The sequence below is a fragment of the Protopterus annectens genome, chromosome 3.part0, assembly GCF_019279795.1.
Source record: "Protopterus annectens isolate FY-2018-M chromosome 3.part0, PAN1.0, whole genome shotgun sequence".
In the NCBI taxonomy this organism is placed as follows: domain Eukaryota; kingdom Metazoa; phylum Chordata; order Ceratodontiformes; family Protopteridae; genus Protopterus; species Protopterus annectens.
This window is the reverse complement of record NC_056731.1, coordinates 718,710,631-718,730,222: the sequence shown is the minus strand read 5'-3', so window position 1 is coordinate 718,730,222 and position 19,592 is coordinate 718,710,631. Positions and strand designations below refer to the sequence as shown.

Sequence of the window (19,592 nt, the reverse complement as noted above, 5' to 3'; positions counted from 1 at the left end):
CATGTAGCTAAAGCCAAAACTGTCAAATAATGCATTAAATTCACACATATTATGCTTATTTACATCCACACCCATAGGTATTTTAAAAAAACGAATTCCCTTAGGAACTATTTTCAATGAAATACACTTAGTAAAATAAGCATTTTCTATTTTCAAATTCTTAATTGATAATAATTTCTTACCAAATAAATATATTTTATCTTTTATTAATGTATTGTGTTCCTTAGCGTTCTGCCCAACAGTATCACATTCATCGTTAATATTATGTTTAGAGAAATCATAACCATCGTTTAAAAAATAATCCAAAAAGTCAGTAGTAACATTTTTGTTAGTCCTTTTGCTGTTTTTTCTTTCCTTACTCACTTCGTTTGCGTAACCACTATTATATATTCCCCCACTTTTTCGAACATTAGGGCTAGAAACATTACAACGGTTAACTTTACTTTTTAGAATGTCATTCTGTGTCCTGGTTGTACCAGTGTAAGTTCTTAATGTCGCTGGGCGTTTGGGACGTGCCCCTGTCCTCTCCGCATCATCGCGAACGTGGAACAAGCTGAAATCAAAGGTAAACTCATTTAATGAGTTCTTACTAGAATTTAAACCCTTGCTACAGTTTAAAGGGTGCTCGTGGAATGAGCGTACTTCCCCCAACGAACCTCGCCTCTGTCCGTTAGGTATGTCATCCTGCGAATTGTTGACTGTTCGTCCACTATACACATCACTGCCAGCGAGGCCCAGCCCAAGCCCTACAGGCACTTCCGGTTGCTGGTGCTCCGCTTTTCGAGTCTCAACGGAACCCAAAACTGAACAGATACGTCCTACCAGTTCAACCAGACGGGACATCTCCGCTCTTAATTCACTAATCTCCGCCTGGATTTTAGAAATCTCGCTTCTGTCCAAAGCTGCTTGTGGTTCCACATTATCACCTTCCATGACTTCAACAAAGTAAAAGACAGCAAAAAAGCTCCACCAACTGTAATACACCCAAAGCAGGCACAGAAGGCTAAATGTAGACACTCCACTCCACGGCTTAGAACAAACAGTTTAATAAAAGCCAATAAAACACGAAGATGTAGATGTCACCTCAAGATTGTACAAACAGTATACGATATCCACAGTAGTTAAGCGCTTTCATCTGTCTAAAGGCAGACTTCATCAGAACAACTGTTGTTGTACTCTAGTTGTTTAAATAAGCCCTTTATACACAAAAGCCAGAGAGGCAAGATTGTGTTAGTTTGGACATGTGTTGAAGAGGGATGCTGGGTATATTGGGAAAAAGATGCTAAGGCTAAAGCTGCCAAGTAAGAGGAAAAGAGGAAGGCCTAAGATAAGGTTTATGGATGTGGTGACAGAGGACATGCAGGTGGTTGGTGTGACAGAGTAAAATGCAGAGGACAGGAAGAAATAGAAACATATGCTCTGCTGTGGTGACCCCTAACGGGAACAGCTGAAAGAACATTGTAATAGTGTGTGATAAATCTTGGTCTGTTTTGATACTGTATGTTGTTTTAACCACATCTATCTTTCAAAGTATTCTTGATGAACTCTTGCCTTTTTCATATTTATTTTTGTTACATCACATGAATTTTTTTTTATAGTAGAGAAATTCATGCAATATAACAGGAATAAATAGAATGTATTACCATACAGCAAATAATAAATAATTTCCACAAAAACACAAGAGTAACAAAGGAAAGAAAGGAGGAAGAAAACAAGTAAAATGTCACAACGGAAGCATCAAATAGAGAAAACGATAAACCAGTTAAGACAAGAAGTATAAAAAAGGCAAGAGATCATCAAAAACACTTTGAAAAATAAATGTGGTAAAAGTAACACACAGTATAAAAAAGGTGGTGCCATGGTTTGATGGTCAACACTCTGGACTCTAAATCCAGTGATATGATTTCAGATCTTGGTGGAACCTCTTGTGTTTTCAGTTTTAGGCATCACAGTGGCACAGTGGCTAGCATTGTCTCCTCACAGCAAAAACTTCCCCAGTTCAATTGTTGGCTGACACTCCTTCTGTGTGGAGTCAGCTCCCTGTGTTCATGTGGGTTTTCTCCAGGTGCTGCAGTTTCCTCCCACATTCCAAAGACATGTAGTAGGTGGATTTGGCAGTCAGAACTGGCTGTAGGTCTGAGTGTGTATGAGACTGTGTGGTATGGATGAACTATAATGGCAGGGCTAGCCACCCGGTGGTTTAAACTTTGGCTGTAGATGATTGTCACAGTTGAAGTGACACCCCAACCCCATGTGCAAAAATGGGAAAAAAGGGGTGTAGATGGATGGACATGAATTTCTCTTAACAGTCCCGATTATTGTGTTCATCTGTCTTACCAGTCTTCTCCCATTTGGGGTCTTATTTACTTTCTGGAATCTATTTATTTCATCTTAATATATCTATCCAGCTGTATAAAATCAAGCAGGTCTTTCCTTAAATCTTGTTCTTAGCTTGACAGCATCTTCTTTGCTATCTGGACCTTCAGTTCTAATGGATGTTAATAATTTATCTAACATAATATTTTAGGTAATGTTAGGTATTATCTGCTCATATTTTCAAATTATATTGGATACATGTTTTATATAATATGCTGTTTTTTCAATATATGGTATGTCATTATAAGAATTAATTGATGTGTAATTAGTGGTTTACTATCTAAGGCTGGGTTAATAGTCTGTGTGGGGATTTTGTAATTTTGTTCGTCCCTTATTACAGAAGGAAAGAAAATGTTCAACTGTTCCAATAAATCTGCTCATGTTAGCTGTTGGTCCTTTGCTGTGGTTTTTGTTCTGGATTTATTGGAATACATTTGGCAGTAGTTTGGTCTTTCTGCAGAGATGGAAGTGGCAGGTACAACGAATAGTGATATATTAGAGTTATTACAGCAAATCAAACAACTGGCTGCCCATACAGCCCAAATACAAACTTTAACTGAAAAACAGGGGAATAATGACTTGTTTGGTAGCCTTGGCTACCCACTAACTCAGCCTACACCTATTTACAGTGGTCCAAATGGTCCCAAAAGGCAGTAGCAGAATATGCTTGGTGATACATCCGTTAGGACTGAAGAGTTGAACAGTAATGTCCAAGTGCCTTTACAGTGGAAGAATAATACTTTTGTATTTGGGGTTGAAAGAAGGCAAGGAAGTGTGACTCAACTTGAAACTACCACCACTGTTGATAAAATAAAGGTATTTGAAAAGAATCTGTTATCATATAAGAAATTGCAATTAGAAATATCATATTTACAGAAAAATATTGAAATGGAATTGGTCCCACGGGGGTTGAGATTGTGGAAATACTCCAATGGGTCCGAATGGAAATGTTGAACTATTAAATAAATGAATTACACAGTTTATTTGATAAAACAGGGCTTCAAATGATGAGGCTTATGGTTAAGTACAATTTGCAAGCAGCCGATAAAATGGCAAAGGACTTGGAAGATCTAAATCAAACCATACAAAATGATGTTAACTTTATGCAAAGTCAAACAGTTTACAACAATGCTTTTTCTAATGTGACATCAGCTTGCAATGTAATTTATACAGGTGAAACTAACAAAATAAAAAGAGACTTGAATGAATACGCCAAAAAAGAAGGTGTATCCACTTTCTGCAGGATGCGTCAATAATGAGGAAAAAAGGCCAATCAGGGAACAGATTCAGACGAGGGAATGACATCAAATGTGGTAGGTTATAAAGTGACAAGGAATCCCTCACAGCCTTTTCAGAACAAGGAGTGTGTAAGGCATTTGGAGAGACTGAAGGAGAAAGAGCAACAGCCTCGTTTTTTGCCAAAAACTTATCGGGACTATGTTGTGCAGGGGGTGTGGCCGAAAAACAACAACAGCAGGAACAGGAGCCAACAGCGGAGGACTTGATGGATATGGCCTTGGACCTATTGGAGTCTGTAAGTACTTTTCCTGCTAACAATTCTTTTGGTTCACTTGGCGTTCATAGCGTATTGACTATAAATGAAAACGAATGCTATAGTGACAATGGGATGGCGGTGAGCAATACTAATTTGAATGTTTTTCGTCAGCAATAGGATGTTTCAGATGGAACTTTTGATAGTGACTTTCTGTTGAATTTTCAACTAAATGTGAACAATTCAGTCAATAAATTTACAGGTAACAATGGTGACATGATACAAAGTTGTGATATTATGAACTTTGAAAATGCATTTGAACCTGTTGTCATTCAAAATGAGAGAAACGATTTTAAAGTTTATAGCTATTCTACAAAAGAAATTAGAACTGCGCATGTAAATGTATTGGCTAAAGGGTGCCCTTTAGAAAGACAAGGATAGTTAACACTTTGATAGACCTTAAAAGTTACACTAGGAAATTGAATTTTAAGGTCTGGTTTAACTCCCAAAGTGAAGGTAATGGGGATGGTAATGGGTGTTTAAGGAGACCCAGTAAATTTAATCCACCTTTAAATAATGTAATAAGGTTTTCACCACAAAAAAGACCTATTCATGGGTTTGATGGAATATACACATATTTTCATAAGTCCCTTCTATAGGAAATATGTAAAGAAATACTATAGATACATAGATGATTTGATTTTTTATGTCAGGGTGGAGAAAGTGAAATATCAGAATTTATAGAATTTTTGAATAACAATAAATATTCTATTAAATCTGATGGGTTACAACAAGGAAGCGTAGTAAATTATTTTGACATAACCATAGAGGGTTTAGAAGATGGTAACATCAAAACTAATATATATAAAAAATTTGATCAGTTAAACCACATGTTACATGCTTCTAGTTGCCATCCGCCTCACACTTTGTCTTCTATCCCCTATGGGGAAATGTTAAGTATTAATAGATTATGTAGTGATAAACAAGATTGTGAAAAGGAGGTTGCTAAGGCAATTACCATGTTTAAAAACAGAGGTTATAATAAGTGTATATTTCAAGAGAATTATAACAAAATATTTAAGAAACATTAATATAAATTATAGAAAAGGAGAAAGAAATTTAAGAACTACTATACAAAATGCACCTGACAAAAATGTATTCTATGTATCTAAATATACATTGTTTTCTGTTAAGCAGGAGAGGTTATTGAAGGACTGTTGGCAAATAATTCAGAGAGAGGTTTTTTTCCCTTAAAGAAATAAAATTGAGATTCTCTTATCAAAGGGGACGGGACCTTAAAGATTTTCTAGTTCATAGTACATATAAAAGACCTATAGAAAAGAGGACAAAAGAACTACTGTTTAAAGGTACCAAACCCTGTGGTAATTGTACAATTTGTGAACACATAGCACCAACTTTTGATAATATCAATGGTTTAAAATTTGAAACAAAAGGCAGCTTTAATTGTAGAAGTGTGGGTGTTATTTATGCAATAACATGTCCATGTAAAATGTTCTATATAAGAGAAAGCAAAAGAAGTTTAGGTGATAGAGTGAAAGAACACAAAAGAGATGTTAAAAATAATAAAAGCATTAGTCCCATAGCAGAACATTTTAATGAAATGCATCAGGGAGATCTGAGTGGTTTGCGAGTCACAGTATTGGAACAAGTTAAATTAAATTTTGCAAATGAGGATACAATCAAATATTTATTAAGAAAGAAAGAGTCTGTTTTAATATTAAAATATATTACATTACAGCCGTGTGGTATGAATAGAGAATGCAACTGGAAACGTTTTATTTAAAATACATACATTTTGTTTTTAATTTTTATTATACTGGACAATGTTTCTTTAAGGAAATAATTGATTATTAATTGTATAATACTAATCAAGTGATGCAGATAGTTTTTAACTATAAAAATGGTGAAGTGTTCAAATTAATTTACTCTGTAAAGGCTTATTTTGGCCGAGGCGCTAGGAGAATATATTCGCTGTTTGTATACTACTGAAGTGAATACGTTTGTATTAAACACCTGAATTTTTAATCAGTGGACACAGTGGTTCCTGGCCTTTTTTGTGGTGAATACCTTTCTTCGTTTCTGTGTGGTATAAAAATGTAATAAGGTTGTTTGAAAGCAAATGTGAAAAGGATATATGTAGGGTTCTATCAGTTAAAACAGAACATGTTTAAACCAATATGACTGTGGGTGAAGAAAGTTTGCTAAACGATTTGGTACGGACATTAATATACGGTTAATGAAACGGATAAAGGAAATGGAATTGTTATTATGAATAAGGCTGGATTATCTGAATGGGATTAATACCCTGTTGTTAGACGGGTCTTATACAGAGAGTTCCCTTAATGAGATACATGTAATGTATAGGAAAATTTACTTGTTAATAGATGACATGTTGTGCCAAGGGCAAATCATCGAGGATGAGCATGCATACATGTATAATAAGTACCCTAGGGTACTAAATATATTTGGAATTCCCAAGGTCCATAAGGGACTTAGGGACCCACAGTTTAGACTTATAGTTGATGGTAAATGATCAAAAATTAGAAGTTATGTACCTACCATAACGTTCCATGTTAGTTGTCTTCTCTCGCCTTCTTTCTTGCTGGATGGGTTCGGAGCCGATCCTCGGCTCCGACTCGGCACTTGCTAAGCTCAAGAGCTAATTTTACCAGCTCGAGGCAACCCTATATCCCATGATGCAAGGCGGAGATTACTCAGATCTCGTTTGGTAGCTAAAGAAATAGCAGTATTTTCTTCCAACTTAAGAGGAGGAAGAAAAAGGATACTAAATAACATCATAACCCTCTAGAAAGGATCAACATAATCTAATGACACTAGGAGTTGAACAGCTAGAAAAAGGTAATAACGTCTTAATAGAAGATGTATAATCTTCCGGTCTGACCAGGCTAGGGGATGGAGGCGGGGCTTAAGAAAGAAGGCGAGAGAAGACAACTAACATGGAGCGTTATGGTAGGTACATAACTTCTAAATGTTAAGTTGTCAATCTCGCCATTCTTGCTGGATGGGACAGCGTCCTAGCACCTCTATCCTGGGTGGCTCAATGGAACAGACTCTTGAGAACGGTGGAACCAAAATTTGCTCTGTCTCTGGAGACCAAATCTAATTTGTAATGTGAAACAAAGGTATGAGGAGAGGCCCATGTGGCTGCTGCACAAATAGTGTCTATAGGAAGTCTAGCTTGAAAAGCTGTAGATGTAGCTAGAGCTCTGGTAGAATGGGCTTTTGGGTTAGAAACCAACTCTTTGCCTCTGAGCTGAAAAATGTAAGTGATCACAGAAGACAGCCACCTAGATAAAGTTACCTTAGAAACTGGAAGGCCTTTCCTGTTCTCTGCATAGGATAGAAATAGTTGATCAGATTTCCTAAAAATTTTTGTCTTATCCAGATAATATCTGAGCTGACGGTGAACATCGAGATAATGTAACTTTTGTTCAGCTCTATCAGAATAGTTCGGAAAAAATACTGGAAGATCAATGGATTGATTTAGGTTAGTTTGTGATGCCACCTTTGGCAAGAAAGACGAATTAGTTCTTAGGGACACCCTGTCTTTGTGGAATATTAGAAAGGGAGGGCGAACACAGAGAGCATGAAGCTCAGATACTCTTCTGGCAGATGTAATGGCAACTAGAAAAAGTGTCTTCCAAGAAAGCAATTTCAAAGAACAGGCAGCTGCAGGTTCGAACGGGGGAAGAATTAAGGATGTTAAAATTAAATTTAGATCCCACTGTGGTGGGGGGTCTCTAATCGGAGGTTTCAATAAAAAGATACCTCGAAGAAATGCCTTGCAAAGTTTATGTGACATAATGTTGTGGTGCAAAAAGCCTATATGAAAATTTGAAATGGCTGCCAGTTGAACTTTCACTGTGGAAGAAGAGGATCCTGAGGGAAAAATGTCAGCTAGGAAGTCCAATACCGAATGAATTGGAGCAGTATAGGGGTCTATGTTCCTAGCTTTTGCCCAGAAAGAAAAACGTCGCCATTTACTAGTGTAAATCTTTCTGGTAGAAGATTTTAGGGAAGCTACTAAGATATCCCGTACAGGATTAGAAATCATAGGAAGCCTGGCTAAGGATGGAAGTGGAGCAACCAAGCAGTGAGGTTGAGAGAGGGTATGGATTGGTGCAGTTGACCCGACTGGTGGGTCAGAAGATCTGGGACGGGTCCAGATGCCATGGCTGTACCAAGAGGTAATGATGTAGGACCGGAAACCATATCTGTAGAGGCCAATAAGGGGCAATGAGAATCAACTTGGCTCTCAAAGTGGTTGCTTTCTGAATTAGCTGAGGTATCAGCGGAAAAGGAGGAAAGGCATAAAGAAGTCCCCGGGGCCAATCTTGGGTTAGAGCGTCTCTGGGGGGATGGCCTGGAAGGGGGAAGAGAGAGAAGAAGTCTGGGCATTTGCTGTTTTGAGGTGTAGTGAAAAGGTCGCAGCAAGGAAGACCCCACTTCTGAAAAATCTCTTCCGTCACTGACTGTTTGAGAGACCACTCGTGAGGCATGAGAATAGCTCTGCTCAATCTGTCCGCTATGATGTTGGATTTCCCAGGGATGTGCATTGCTATCAGAAACCGGTGAGAGGAGATTGCCCATTGCCAAAGTCTGAGAGCCTCTCGACACAGTGGATAGGACTTGGTTCCGCCCTGTTTGTTTATATACCACACTACGGACATATTGTCCGTTTGGACTACAATAGTTCCCAGGGGAAGAGAGTCGTTGAGGGCTTGCAACGTTAAAAGCACTGCTCTCATCTCCAGAACATTTATGTGCAGATGGTACTCGAAAGGTTGCCAAGTGCCATGGACCATTCTGCCCTGATAATGCCCCCCCCACCCGATCAGGGAGGCGTCCGATGTAACCGTGGCAACCGGGGCAAGAGGAACAAATGGTCTGCCTTGATGGATTTGAGGGGACGATATCCACCAAGTCAGATGTCTTTTGCAAGTTGGAGTTACTATGATCTAGTGACGCATGGGAAGTTGTTGAAATCACCATTGGGTGAATAACATCCATTGTAGAAGCCGCATGTAAAAGCGGGCGAGGGGAAGAAGTGTTATGGCAGCCGCCATAAGACCCAGTACTTTCAGTGCAAATCTGGCCTGAATTTTTTTGCTGAATAGAATCACTTGGACGTGTCTTTGAATGTCCAAGATCCTTTGGTCTGTCAACCTTGCTGAAATTTGTACGGTGTCCAATCTTGCGCCTATAAAAGTAATATATTGACAAGGTGACAAGGCAGATTTTTCGAAATTTATAGAAATTCCTAGCCCTCTGCAAGTGTGAATGGTGTAATTTCTGGCTTGGAGAAGCTGATGCCTGGTGGTGGCAGTGAGGAGCCAGTCGTCTAGATATGGAAACACCTGGAATCCTTGACGTCTCAGGTGAGCCGTAACCACTGCCATGCATTTGGTGAACACTCTGGGGGCTGTAGTGAGTCCAAAGGGCAGGGCTCTGAATTGGAAGTGACTGGTCCCCAGCCGAGGCGGAGAAATCTTCTGGAGAGTCTGTGAATTTTTATGTGGTAGTGCATCCTGAAGATCTATCGAGCACATCCAATTGTCCTTGCCCAGAAAGGGCAGAATGGACTGAAGCGTGACCATCCGGAATCTTGATTTCTTTACAAACTTGTTGAGTTTGCTGAGATCTAATATTGGTCTCCAGTCTCCTGTCTTTTTTGGAACTAAAAAGAATCTTGAGTAGATTCCGGATCCTATTTGGTTCGCTGGGACTGGCTGGATGGCTCTTTTTACTAGCAGTTTTAATATTTCTAGTACTGCTAATTCCCTTAGACCGGGTGGAACGTCTGGAAGGGTTCCCTTTTGTTGAATTGGGGTTTGAATAAAGGGAATTTTGTAACCCTCAGATATAATTGACTGTACCCATTTGTCTTGAGAAAGGGAAAGCCAGGCTATTGGGTACAGAGATAGTTTTCCCCCGACTGCCTCCGAAGGCGGACAATCGGGCAACATCTCAGGGATGCTGGAAGGGTTTGTCAGAAAGAGGCTCTCTGCTACCCTGATTCTGCGGACCCCTTCTGCCCCTAGGGTGGCATCTGTTGTTGTTACCCCCTCTGCCTCTGGGGGTAAACTGACCTCGTGCGTCAGGCGTGACTCCTTGAGATTTGCGGAACCACATTTTCCCTCCCTTCTGTCCTTTGGGGTAAGGTCTAGAAGGGGTGGAGAAACGGACTCCTACGGCAGAAAGAGTCTTGCCATCTTGTTAGCATCTAGTCAAAGTGTCTTTCACTTGAGGACCGAACAAGGTCGAGCCATCAAAGGGGGAGTTTGTGAAAGACGCCTTGAAGGGGTCTGAAAAATTACAAAGCCGCATCCAGGACTGACGCCTTAAAGCCACTCATGTGCCTCGGGCCCTACTCGCTCCATCGGCTGCATAAGAAATGAGCCGCACGGAGGAGTTAGCAATGGAGTTAAGGATTCCTAGCTGTGAGCTAATCTTATCCTGAGACCCAGCAGCTGACGGATCCTGTAAAACTTCTCCCAACTCTTTAAGAACGTCTCTTTGAAGTCGGGTGAAGTGGCATAAGTAGTTCAGCGATCTCATAGCAAAAGTCACTGAAGAAAATCAAACACCGTACCTGTCCATAGTCCTAGAATCTTTATTAGGAGGATGGACAGGTACTGAAGGATCAGCTAATTCCTTCTTGGTGGCAGCAGCCACCACCATGGCATCAACTGGGACACCCTTTGTCAAATATTGTCTATCTTGTGGGGCAGTGATAAATTTTGAAGGTCTCCTAGGGATAGGTTCCACCGAATCAGGAGCCATCCATGCCTTCTGAGCCACTACCTCCATGAGAGGGTCGAAAGGCGGAGACACCCAGGAGGTGGAGGGTCGAGATCCGAACGCCTCCAGGTATACTGACTCGTCCTCAGAGGGATTAAGGGAAGGCCAGCTCCCCCTCTGTTTCAGGATTTCAAGGATGTCTGAAAATGAGACATCCTCAGAGGAGGACCTTGGAGATCCCTCCAACTCATCCAAGTCAGTATCTGATGTAGTAGACTCAGGGGAGTCTAAATGTTTCCTCTTACATGTCCTCTTATGCGGGGGTTCTCCTGACGGATCAGGAGAAGTCTCGGAAGAGGAAGATATTCCCAATGGGGAAACCTGAGGCGTTGGATCTCTGGGTCCGGGAGCAAGAGAGTGGGAGGAGACGTCAGCAGGCACTGTAGTGAGAGGAGCTGATGGAACTGTCCGTTGACTAAGCCCAGGGGCTAGTACACTCCTCATCACCTCGAAGGTTCCCCCGTCAGAGAGACCAGAAAGCTCCCTCTCCGAAGAGATAGGAACCCCAGGCCCCACTGAGAGGGAAGGCTCCGAGGCAGATTTCGGGGCCGAGCTCACCAACGCTGAAGCTCCGAGAGGGAGAACGGGGTCGGACAAGGGTCCGATGCCACTCGCCCCCCCGGAGCCGACGAGAGAGACTAGACGCCCGGATCCCTCCAATGAAGGTCTCAAGGAGGAAATCGGGCCGAGGGCGATGGAGCCGAAGGGGTGGTATCGGCTCGAAGTCTGGCAGTACGGTTCCGAGGAGCTCCGTCTCCGAACTCTGTAAGAGAGTCGGAGGAGGAATGCTCGGTGGATGTGATATAGCTACTGTCTGTTGAGATGGGCTATGGAGTATTTGGGCCAATGCCTGAGACTTTAATAGTCTACTCACCACTCTCTCAAGGTCGTGATCAGATAGCCTGGATGACCGAGAAGATCGGCTCGATGGCTCCGCTCCGAGCAAAGGTGATCTCGGAGCCGAATGTATGGATTCCACTGAAGGGGATCGAGATCTCTTTTTTGAGATCAATGGAGCCATCGGAGCCGAAGTTACGTCGGCTCCAGCCGGAGCCGACACTGAGTGTCTGGATCTGGTAGCATCGGCGCCGGATGGAGCTGATACTGAGACTGACATGGAAAGATCGGCTCCGGCCGGAGCCAATCTTGAGCCTGGTGATGAAGGACCTGAAGCAGATGGCTTGGAAGCTTGAGCCGAAGGCTTAACAGGCTTCGAGGGCTTCCCCGGCACCGTCTTAGTCGGGGAGCTCTCGGGCTTTAATAAGCCCCTTAATATAAGTTTATTTTTTCGTTCCTGCAGGACTCTTGGGCTGAAAGCATGACAGATAGCACAAGAGTCCTGCAGGTCTTGAAATCCCAGGCAATAAACACAAGAAGTGTGACTGTCTGTCAGAGACATCTTCTGACAGCACGAGTCACACTTCTTGAAGCCTGAGACCTTAGTGTCCTTCGACATAACTGTGTCGATGAACAACAGTAACACAATCACACACAAAAAAAACTCAGTCCAACAAAATAATCTAATTTAATTAAATTAAATTACATTAACCAGGGAAAACACACCGTCACACACAAACAATCCCTGACAGGAAAAATTTAGGGAGGGGAAGGCCTAAGGCCTGACTAGGGACAAGGGAATATTTAGTCAAGAAGAAGGGAACACTGACGGAAATAGGGCTAAGGTGAGTCGATAACTAATACAAATATAATATATATATAAAATTGAAGGGGGGTAGACTAAAGTCTCTGAAAAGTTCACTTACCAAGAGCTGGTAAAAGAAGGCACCTCGTTAGCGAAGCGGCAAACGAGATCTGAGTAATCTCCGCCTTGCATCATGGGATATAGGGTTGCCTCGAGCTGGTAAAATTAGCTCTCGAGCTTAGCAAGTGCCGAGTCAGAGCCGAGGATCGGCTCCGAACCCATCCAGCAAGAATGAAGGCGAGATTGACAACTTAACATCTTGCTTTATAAGCAAATTTTTGAATAAAAAATTACAGGCAGGATTAAAAACATTTCCATATATAAGTAAAGATTCTTAGGAATTCTTAGACAAAGTGTGTAGAATAAAGTTTGATGAAAGTGTAATCATGGTCACCATTGATGTGGTTAGCTTGTTTATGGTCATCCCACATGTAGAAGGTTTAGCGTAGTTAGAGACCCAATTGTTTAATACTGGCCTATATGATCAGGACAATATTAATGTATACATAATGCTGATGCAAGTGGTGCTTCAGATTAATTATTTATATTTTGAAGGTCAGTATTACTGGCAAAAAACAGGGGTTGCTATGGGCACTGCTGGCATCCCCGTTTTTGCAAACTACATTATGTCTTATTGGGAACAACAGTATGTAATGCAGAGTACATTCCAATCCAATATTTTGTTTTGCACACGGTTTTTAGATGATTTGTTTATTTTGTAGAAAGGTAGTGAGCAGGAATTAGAGCAGTTTTATGTATACATAAACTACACTGTTGTTTTTTTAAAATGTACACATCAACATAATAGAAAAACATTGCTTATTTAGATGCATAGTTATTTATTACTGAAAACAATGTGGTGGAATCAAAAATTTATAGAAAACCTACTTTTTCAAACTCTTATTTAGAGTTTACCAATGCACACCCATCCTTCTAGAAAAAGTCTATAGTTAATGGGCAATTGGTTCGAGCAGTCAGGATGGTGAGCCAGGACATAGTATTTATTGATGAGTTAAAGTTTATTTTAAATATGTTTAAGGCTAGAGGATATCCAGATGCCCTACTTGAAGAGATTAGTCAGGAAGTGGTGCATAAACGACCAAATGTTTTTTATAAACCAGTTTTGATATTTGGTAAAGATGGTAATAATGTAAATAAGGGGAATATGGATTCAAACATTGGACTAGGGTTTATTATATGTTTTAATCAAAATGTTCAGAATATTGTAGAAATTATTTTTAGTAATTGGGACATTTTACAATTTGATGTCAATGTAGCACAGAAAGTGGGGGGGGATCCAAAATTATTTTTAATAGGTCTTTTAAAAATATAATGGAAGGTACTAAGATAAATGGGGACACCAGCATGCATAGAAGAAAAGGGAATTTTAAGTGTCAGCACTGGAACTTTTGCCCCCATATTTTAGAAACTGGGGGCAGTTTTGTGTTAAATGGAAAAACATTGAAGATCAATGGGCATTTCAATTGTAGTACCACTAATGTGGTTTATGTAGCTAAGTGTTTAATGTGCCCTAGTTTTTTATGTGGGTAAGACTGCTAGACCTTTTAAGAACAGAATAAGTGAACATTTATTGGACATCAGACATAACAGTCAAACTAATGCATTAGCAAGGCATATTAACAAATGTAGGGACCATGTTTTTAGATTTTTTGTGATCCAACATTTGTTTAAAGATCCACAAGGTAGATGCCTAGATGTCCACTTGGATATCTGTATCCAGGTATCAATGAGGCTATTAGTTTATCTAGCATATTAAAATTAAGACATATATTAGGTTAAATTTCTTATTCAGGGGATTGGTACATTGCTTTTTACAATATAATTTATCTAACATAATATTTTCAGTAATTTTAGGTATTATCTGCTCATATTTTCAAATTATATTGGATACATGTTTTATATAAAATGTTGTTTTTTTTCAATATATGATATGTCATTTTAAGAATTAATTGATGTGTAATTAGTAGTTTACTATTTAAGGCTGGTTTAGTAGTTTGTGTGGGTATTTTGTAATTTTGTTCTGAAGAAGTCCCTTATCACAGAAGGGAAGAAAGTGCTCAACTGCTCCAATAAAGCTGTTTGTGTTAGCTGTTGGTCCTTCGCTGTGGTTTTTGTTCTGGAGTATAATGGTTAATGTATTTGCCTGACAAACATAAGTTGCAGGGTTTGATTCTCTCACATAGTAATTGGCTAGGCTTAAAATAACCCATAAGGGCAGTTAGTCTAGTACTAATCTATGAACACATTAAGCTATATAATTTGACCTACAAAGAAGGCCTTTCCTAATGGGTCTATCTTCCATCCACCAGTGTACAAGCATTTCTTTCAACCAGTCTTATTAATGGAGGCTCCTGTGAAATTGTCAAGAATATAATTGGAAATCATTTGCTAACAGTGTAGCAGGCAATATTCATTGCTGTTTCCTGACATTCATTAAGGTGCTTCAAGGAGAAGAAGTTGTGGCCGTGAGAGATGGGCGCACTTTTGCAGCTGCTGCATGATTGTATGGCATGCTTTCGTATGAATAAGCTTCATTCCCTGGGCATGAAAACTTCCTGAACTTTGCCTCACTATCATTGCTGGAAAGGAAGACCTCTACAAAAGACCCAGCAAAAAGTCATATTCACAAATCAACTGATACAGTCTGATCATATCTGTTATCAGTGTGCAGATAATCACACACAAACAAAACCAGGAGTAGCAGAACTGAAGGACCAAATTGGTAGACAACAAATACAGCAGCAACAAAACCCAAAGTTTCCACCACGGCAGAGTATAAGTAAAATCTTTAATAATCAGGATAAGCACTTTCGAGTAATCCAAATCTTTTTCGAATCCAAGTACAAAACATAATAAAACACAAACCTATTTAAAAACCACATTCAACCAATAAAAATGCAATACAGCACGCACCCTATAGAGGGACCAATCAATCTGATTTTCAGGGTCTAAGCCTTCTAAGAACAGGCTTCAGTGGTAAAACACTATTAAGCCCTGGTAATCTATTTGCCTGCAGATCTGCAATCCAGTTTTCTTCAACCTGTTCTATTTGGAGGGAAATATTGCCCCTCAGGACCATGAATTTAAAAGTATGTCTCATGTTCTTCTTAACATCATGTGCAGTTCCTATATTAGAAATGTGTATGTATGTGTGTGTATATATATATATATATATATATATATATATATATATTCAGTCTCAAAAGTGAACTACATAAAGGAAGATTCTTTAAAACAATATTTTTGAACCAGGGAAATATGGTGGTAAAGGGGAAAATACGGCAGGGAAACTATTTCTGCAGAAAGTATGGATGATATGTACATTTCAAGTTTACCTGCCAGAGTGAGTAGACAGCCTGTGTAATGCAAACTATGTAGAGACATGCTTTATAATTTTTGTTGTTTTACAATGGATCCGAGCTATCCTGACCCCATGTGCACCCACCAACCCAATGTGCAAAAAATGGGAAAAGAGGTTGAAGATAGATGGCTTGGTAATCTGAGTAGCCTGAAGTAGCCCAGATGTCCTCATCTGGTTTCAAGGACATAATTAATCCCTTTTAGAAATGAAACTTGAATTACAAGCATGCCAAAATCACGTTATAACTGCTTTTGGTTAAAATTACATGGAATAAGTCCTTGAATGATCTGATCTATATCATTAAAACAAAATTTCTTCCACTGATGAACATTTATTGAGTCTGGCCCCAATAAAAACAATCAAAAGCTATCTAACACCCAGAATCCCAAGTATCCTACGTCCTGAGTCTCCCATCTTATACAACCCTCCCAAAATCCAATTTTGCCATATTATATAGTACTCTCAGAAACCCAGCTGTAACCACAAAACTCATCCACAAAACCTAACTTCTTTCCTTACTGCTCCCTAAACTTAAATTCCCCAATTGCTCTCTCTCCTAGAGTCTCTACTCCCACTTCCTAAATCCAAACTCCCTAACTGCTCTATAATGCCAAGCCTCCTCCTGCTCATTAAGTAAATTCTCAGATTACTGCTTAACTGTAAAATTCCCCATATACTCCCTAAACCAAAAGTCTCAGATCCCTCCCTAGTCCAAAACCCCTTCCACTCTCTAAATCTTAATTTGTGATCACTCCCTAACCCAAAGTCTATCATCCTGTCCCATAACCCTAAGCCTAAATCACCCACTTAGCAAGTTAACACTGTGAAGTGAATGATGACAAGTGCACTTTGTTAAACATATAGTTCAACCACCAAAAAAAATATCATCCTAACTGGTTCAGTTCAGTGAAATGCTTGAAAACTCACCCCTGGTGAATTTGACTCGATACAATGAATGGAACACAAATAATCACAAATCAGAACATTCTACCTCATAGGTCACTTACTATGTCCACATGACAAGTCTGCAGTATATTATTTGCACTCTTGTCTATTGTCAGACAGGTAGCAGTTAAAAAAGCAGAGTTTACAACTTTGTCCTCCAACAAGAAACTGTTCATATTAATGCTCAGTACTTCTCTTCTGACAGTCAAAAGAGTAGGATGATTAAAAAATGTTAGGGAAAAGCAGTTTTGAAGTGGGAAGAAGATGGCATCCAAATTATTATTATTATTATTTTTTTTTTAATTCTTTTTTGGTCCCATTGGACCTCATGGTATTGTCTCAGCCCCCAGTATCCACATCCATGTTGAGTCTACTAGCCATTTTCCTACCTCCCGGACTATGACTGTATTTGCTGGGCCGGGTCACAGATAATAAGGGCATCCTATGGGCTCAGCCATCTGTGCTTCCATTTGGGGGGTCCTTTTTCAAATGCCCTACCCATTTTCCCTTTTCCCCACCTGCACGCTTTTTGACAATGTCTGAAGGCAGCTCTCTTCTATGAAGCAAGCCACCCCTCAGAGAATCATTGATGAGGGCCATCCCTCCTTCAAGGGAGAATACTCCCATCACTCTCTGCCATTCTGTTAGTCACATGAGCTGCTAATCAAACCTGGTTTGGCTGGGCTGTAGTTAGGGCTTCAGTTCTTTACACCAACCCAGCAGCATGATGCTGACCAAATTAATAAGGCTATTTTGCATGTTACCTAACCCTAAGGTTGCATCCCACATAATTTGTGTTTGACTAGTAGCACAGGCCCTGGAAGAACGAGTCAGGAGACCTGATTCAACCACCCGGGGTGCAGGGGGATTGGGGGGCAGTCTTGTTCACTGCAATAGCAGCATGAAGAACCTGTCAAGCTCCACAATGCAAGTGGTATGCCACTTAGCTGAGATGATGCTAACATGTGGAAATACACGTGCATTTCCTAAAACATCTAGAGTGAAACTCATAAGGCTGTTATTGGGGTGAGTTAGGAAAAACCCACTAATGGGTAATAGTACAATGCTCTACCAGCATTCTCAAGCTCCTCATCAGCCACAAATGTGGAAGTGGCTAAGGCAGGTATGGTAGGCCCGGAGAATGAGAACAGGAGAGGGTGGAAGCTGATGGTCAGTGATAATGAGTTATAAAGTTAAAAAAAACAAAGAATATTTTGCATCTTATTTGTTATTATGCAGAGGGACCTACCCTTGAACTGATTATTTTAAGAAGCATCATTCTTCTGTTATTTACTTAGTAACTTAGCTCATAGAAATAGATGTATACAGAACAGCGTAACTGATTTTACAACCTTATTTTTTGACGTACAATCCATTAAGGGCATGCCACTTTACAATAATGCTTTTTTTGAGGCTAAATTCACAACAGAGACTACTGATTATTTATTTATTTATTTGTGTATTATTTATTTATTTTATCTATATCTCTGTAATGGAATGCTGCACAAAAGAATCAAACAGTCTAGTATTTGGAGGTGTACGCCTCTGGGGAGCACTGCATTTGCCTTAAAGGCAGCTCTGTAGAAAAATTGTCTGGAGAACTATGAAACCACAATGGCACAAAAAACAGAGGCAGTAATACATGGAGAAATCATGTGTCCCCCTGAGAGTTGATTATACAGATCCATGGGGCTTTGAACAATGGCTTGAAGGTGTTGGGAGACCTATATGAAAACAGTTTTGTGTTTTTTGCTTCAAAGAACTGGCATTTGCGTACCTGTTTCTGCAGTCTAGCCATACAATACATGTCCTCCAAATAAAAAGTTGAATACTTTTCATTATTAAATTTCCCCCAAAGTGGAGAAGAACTATCAATAGAAAGGCATAATTCAAAATACATTACACAGCCTAATAATTTGCAAGCGCGCTTCTGAGTAGTCTTATAACACATTTAGTACTAGAGCTGAACAAGTTATATGCTGTTTTACCTGCTTGCTGTCCTTCAAAGAATGACAGAAAGAACACTCCCTGGCTGAATGCTGTGGTAGAGAGGAGACACTGCAATTACAGGGGAAAAAGATAAAGAAGTTAGAAGTTTCATGCAGCTATCTGTCCTTTACTGTTAGTAAAAATCGTGGTCCATATCAACTAATAATTATATAATCACACATATGCGCACACACACACACACACACACACACACATATGCACACATATACACATGCACACACACACACACATGGGCATGCACACACAAAGCATACAGCCGTATTAAAGAAAATAATTTTATGGGAGATCCTTAAATTATAATAAAAATGCCAAACTTTTCATATGATAGATACAGTATAGGCTCTGCACTCCCTTAGTTTGTACAGTTATTGTATTGCATCTTTTTTTTTCTAAATTTTTAGATCATGCTGAGTTTGCATTTCTAAGAAAAAATATAATAACCTGTCAGTGCAAGATGCATATATCACATTAATCTCCCAGGAAGCTATTGTCTTAAACTCATCAATATATAGATTTCAAAACTTGTTTTATTTGCTGATTATTTGTTAAGTATAAAGTATAAAAAACTTAACTACTGTAATTTGTGAGACATACATGTGTAATAAACTGTTATTATAATCAATAGTTTAGGTAGGAGCAATGTTAAGTCTAATGCAATGAATTCAAGGTAATATGCATAATTAGAATGCATTTGTAAACAGATTCCACAACCTAATACAACCAAAGAGGTAATAGAAAGACTAAAACAACTAACTTAAATACAAAAAATGTACTAAATTTCACAGACAGTGGAAAATAAAGTGACATTTATTTAAGGACAAATGGAAAGCCTTTGTACACCA

General features: G+C 39.6%; 1 protein-coding gene across 1 annotated transcript in view; it reads right to left on the bottom strand.

Annotated features, from left to right (window-relative positions):
* The window catches only part of LOC122796911 (ATP-binding cassette sub-family A member 13-like), a 3,979,956-nt gene that overhangs the window by 3,543,756 nt on the left and 416,608 nt on the right, over nt 1–19,592 (bottom strand). Inside the window, exon 8 of the mRNA XM_044065669.1 lies at nt 18,729–18,798. Within this exon, the coding sequence (XP_043921604.1) occupies nt 18,729–18,798 (70 nt within the window). The remainder of the gene's footprint in view (nt 1–18,728; nt 18,799–19,592) is intronic.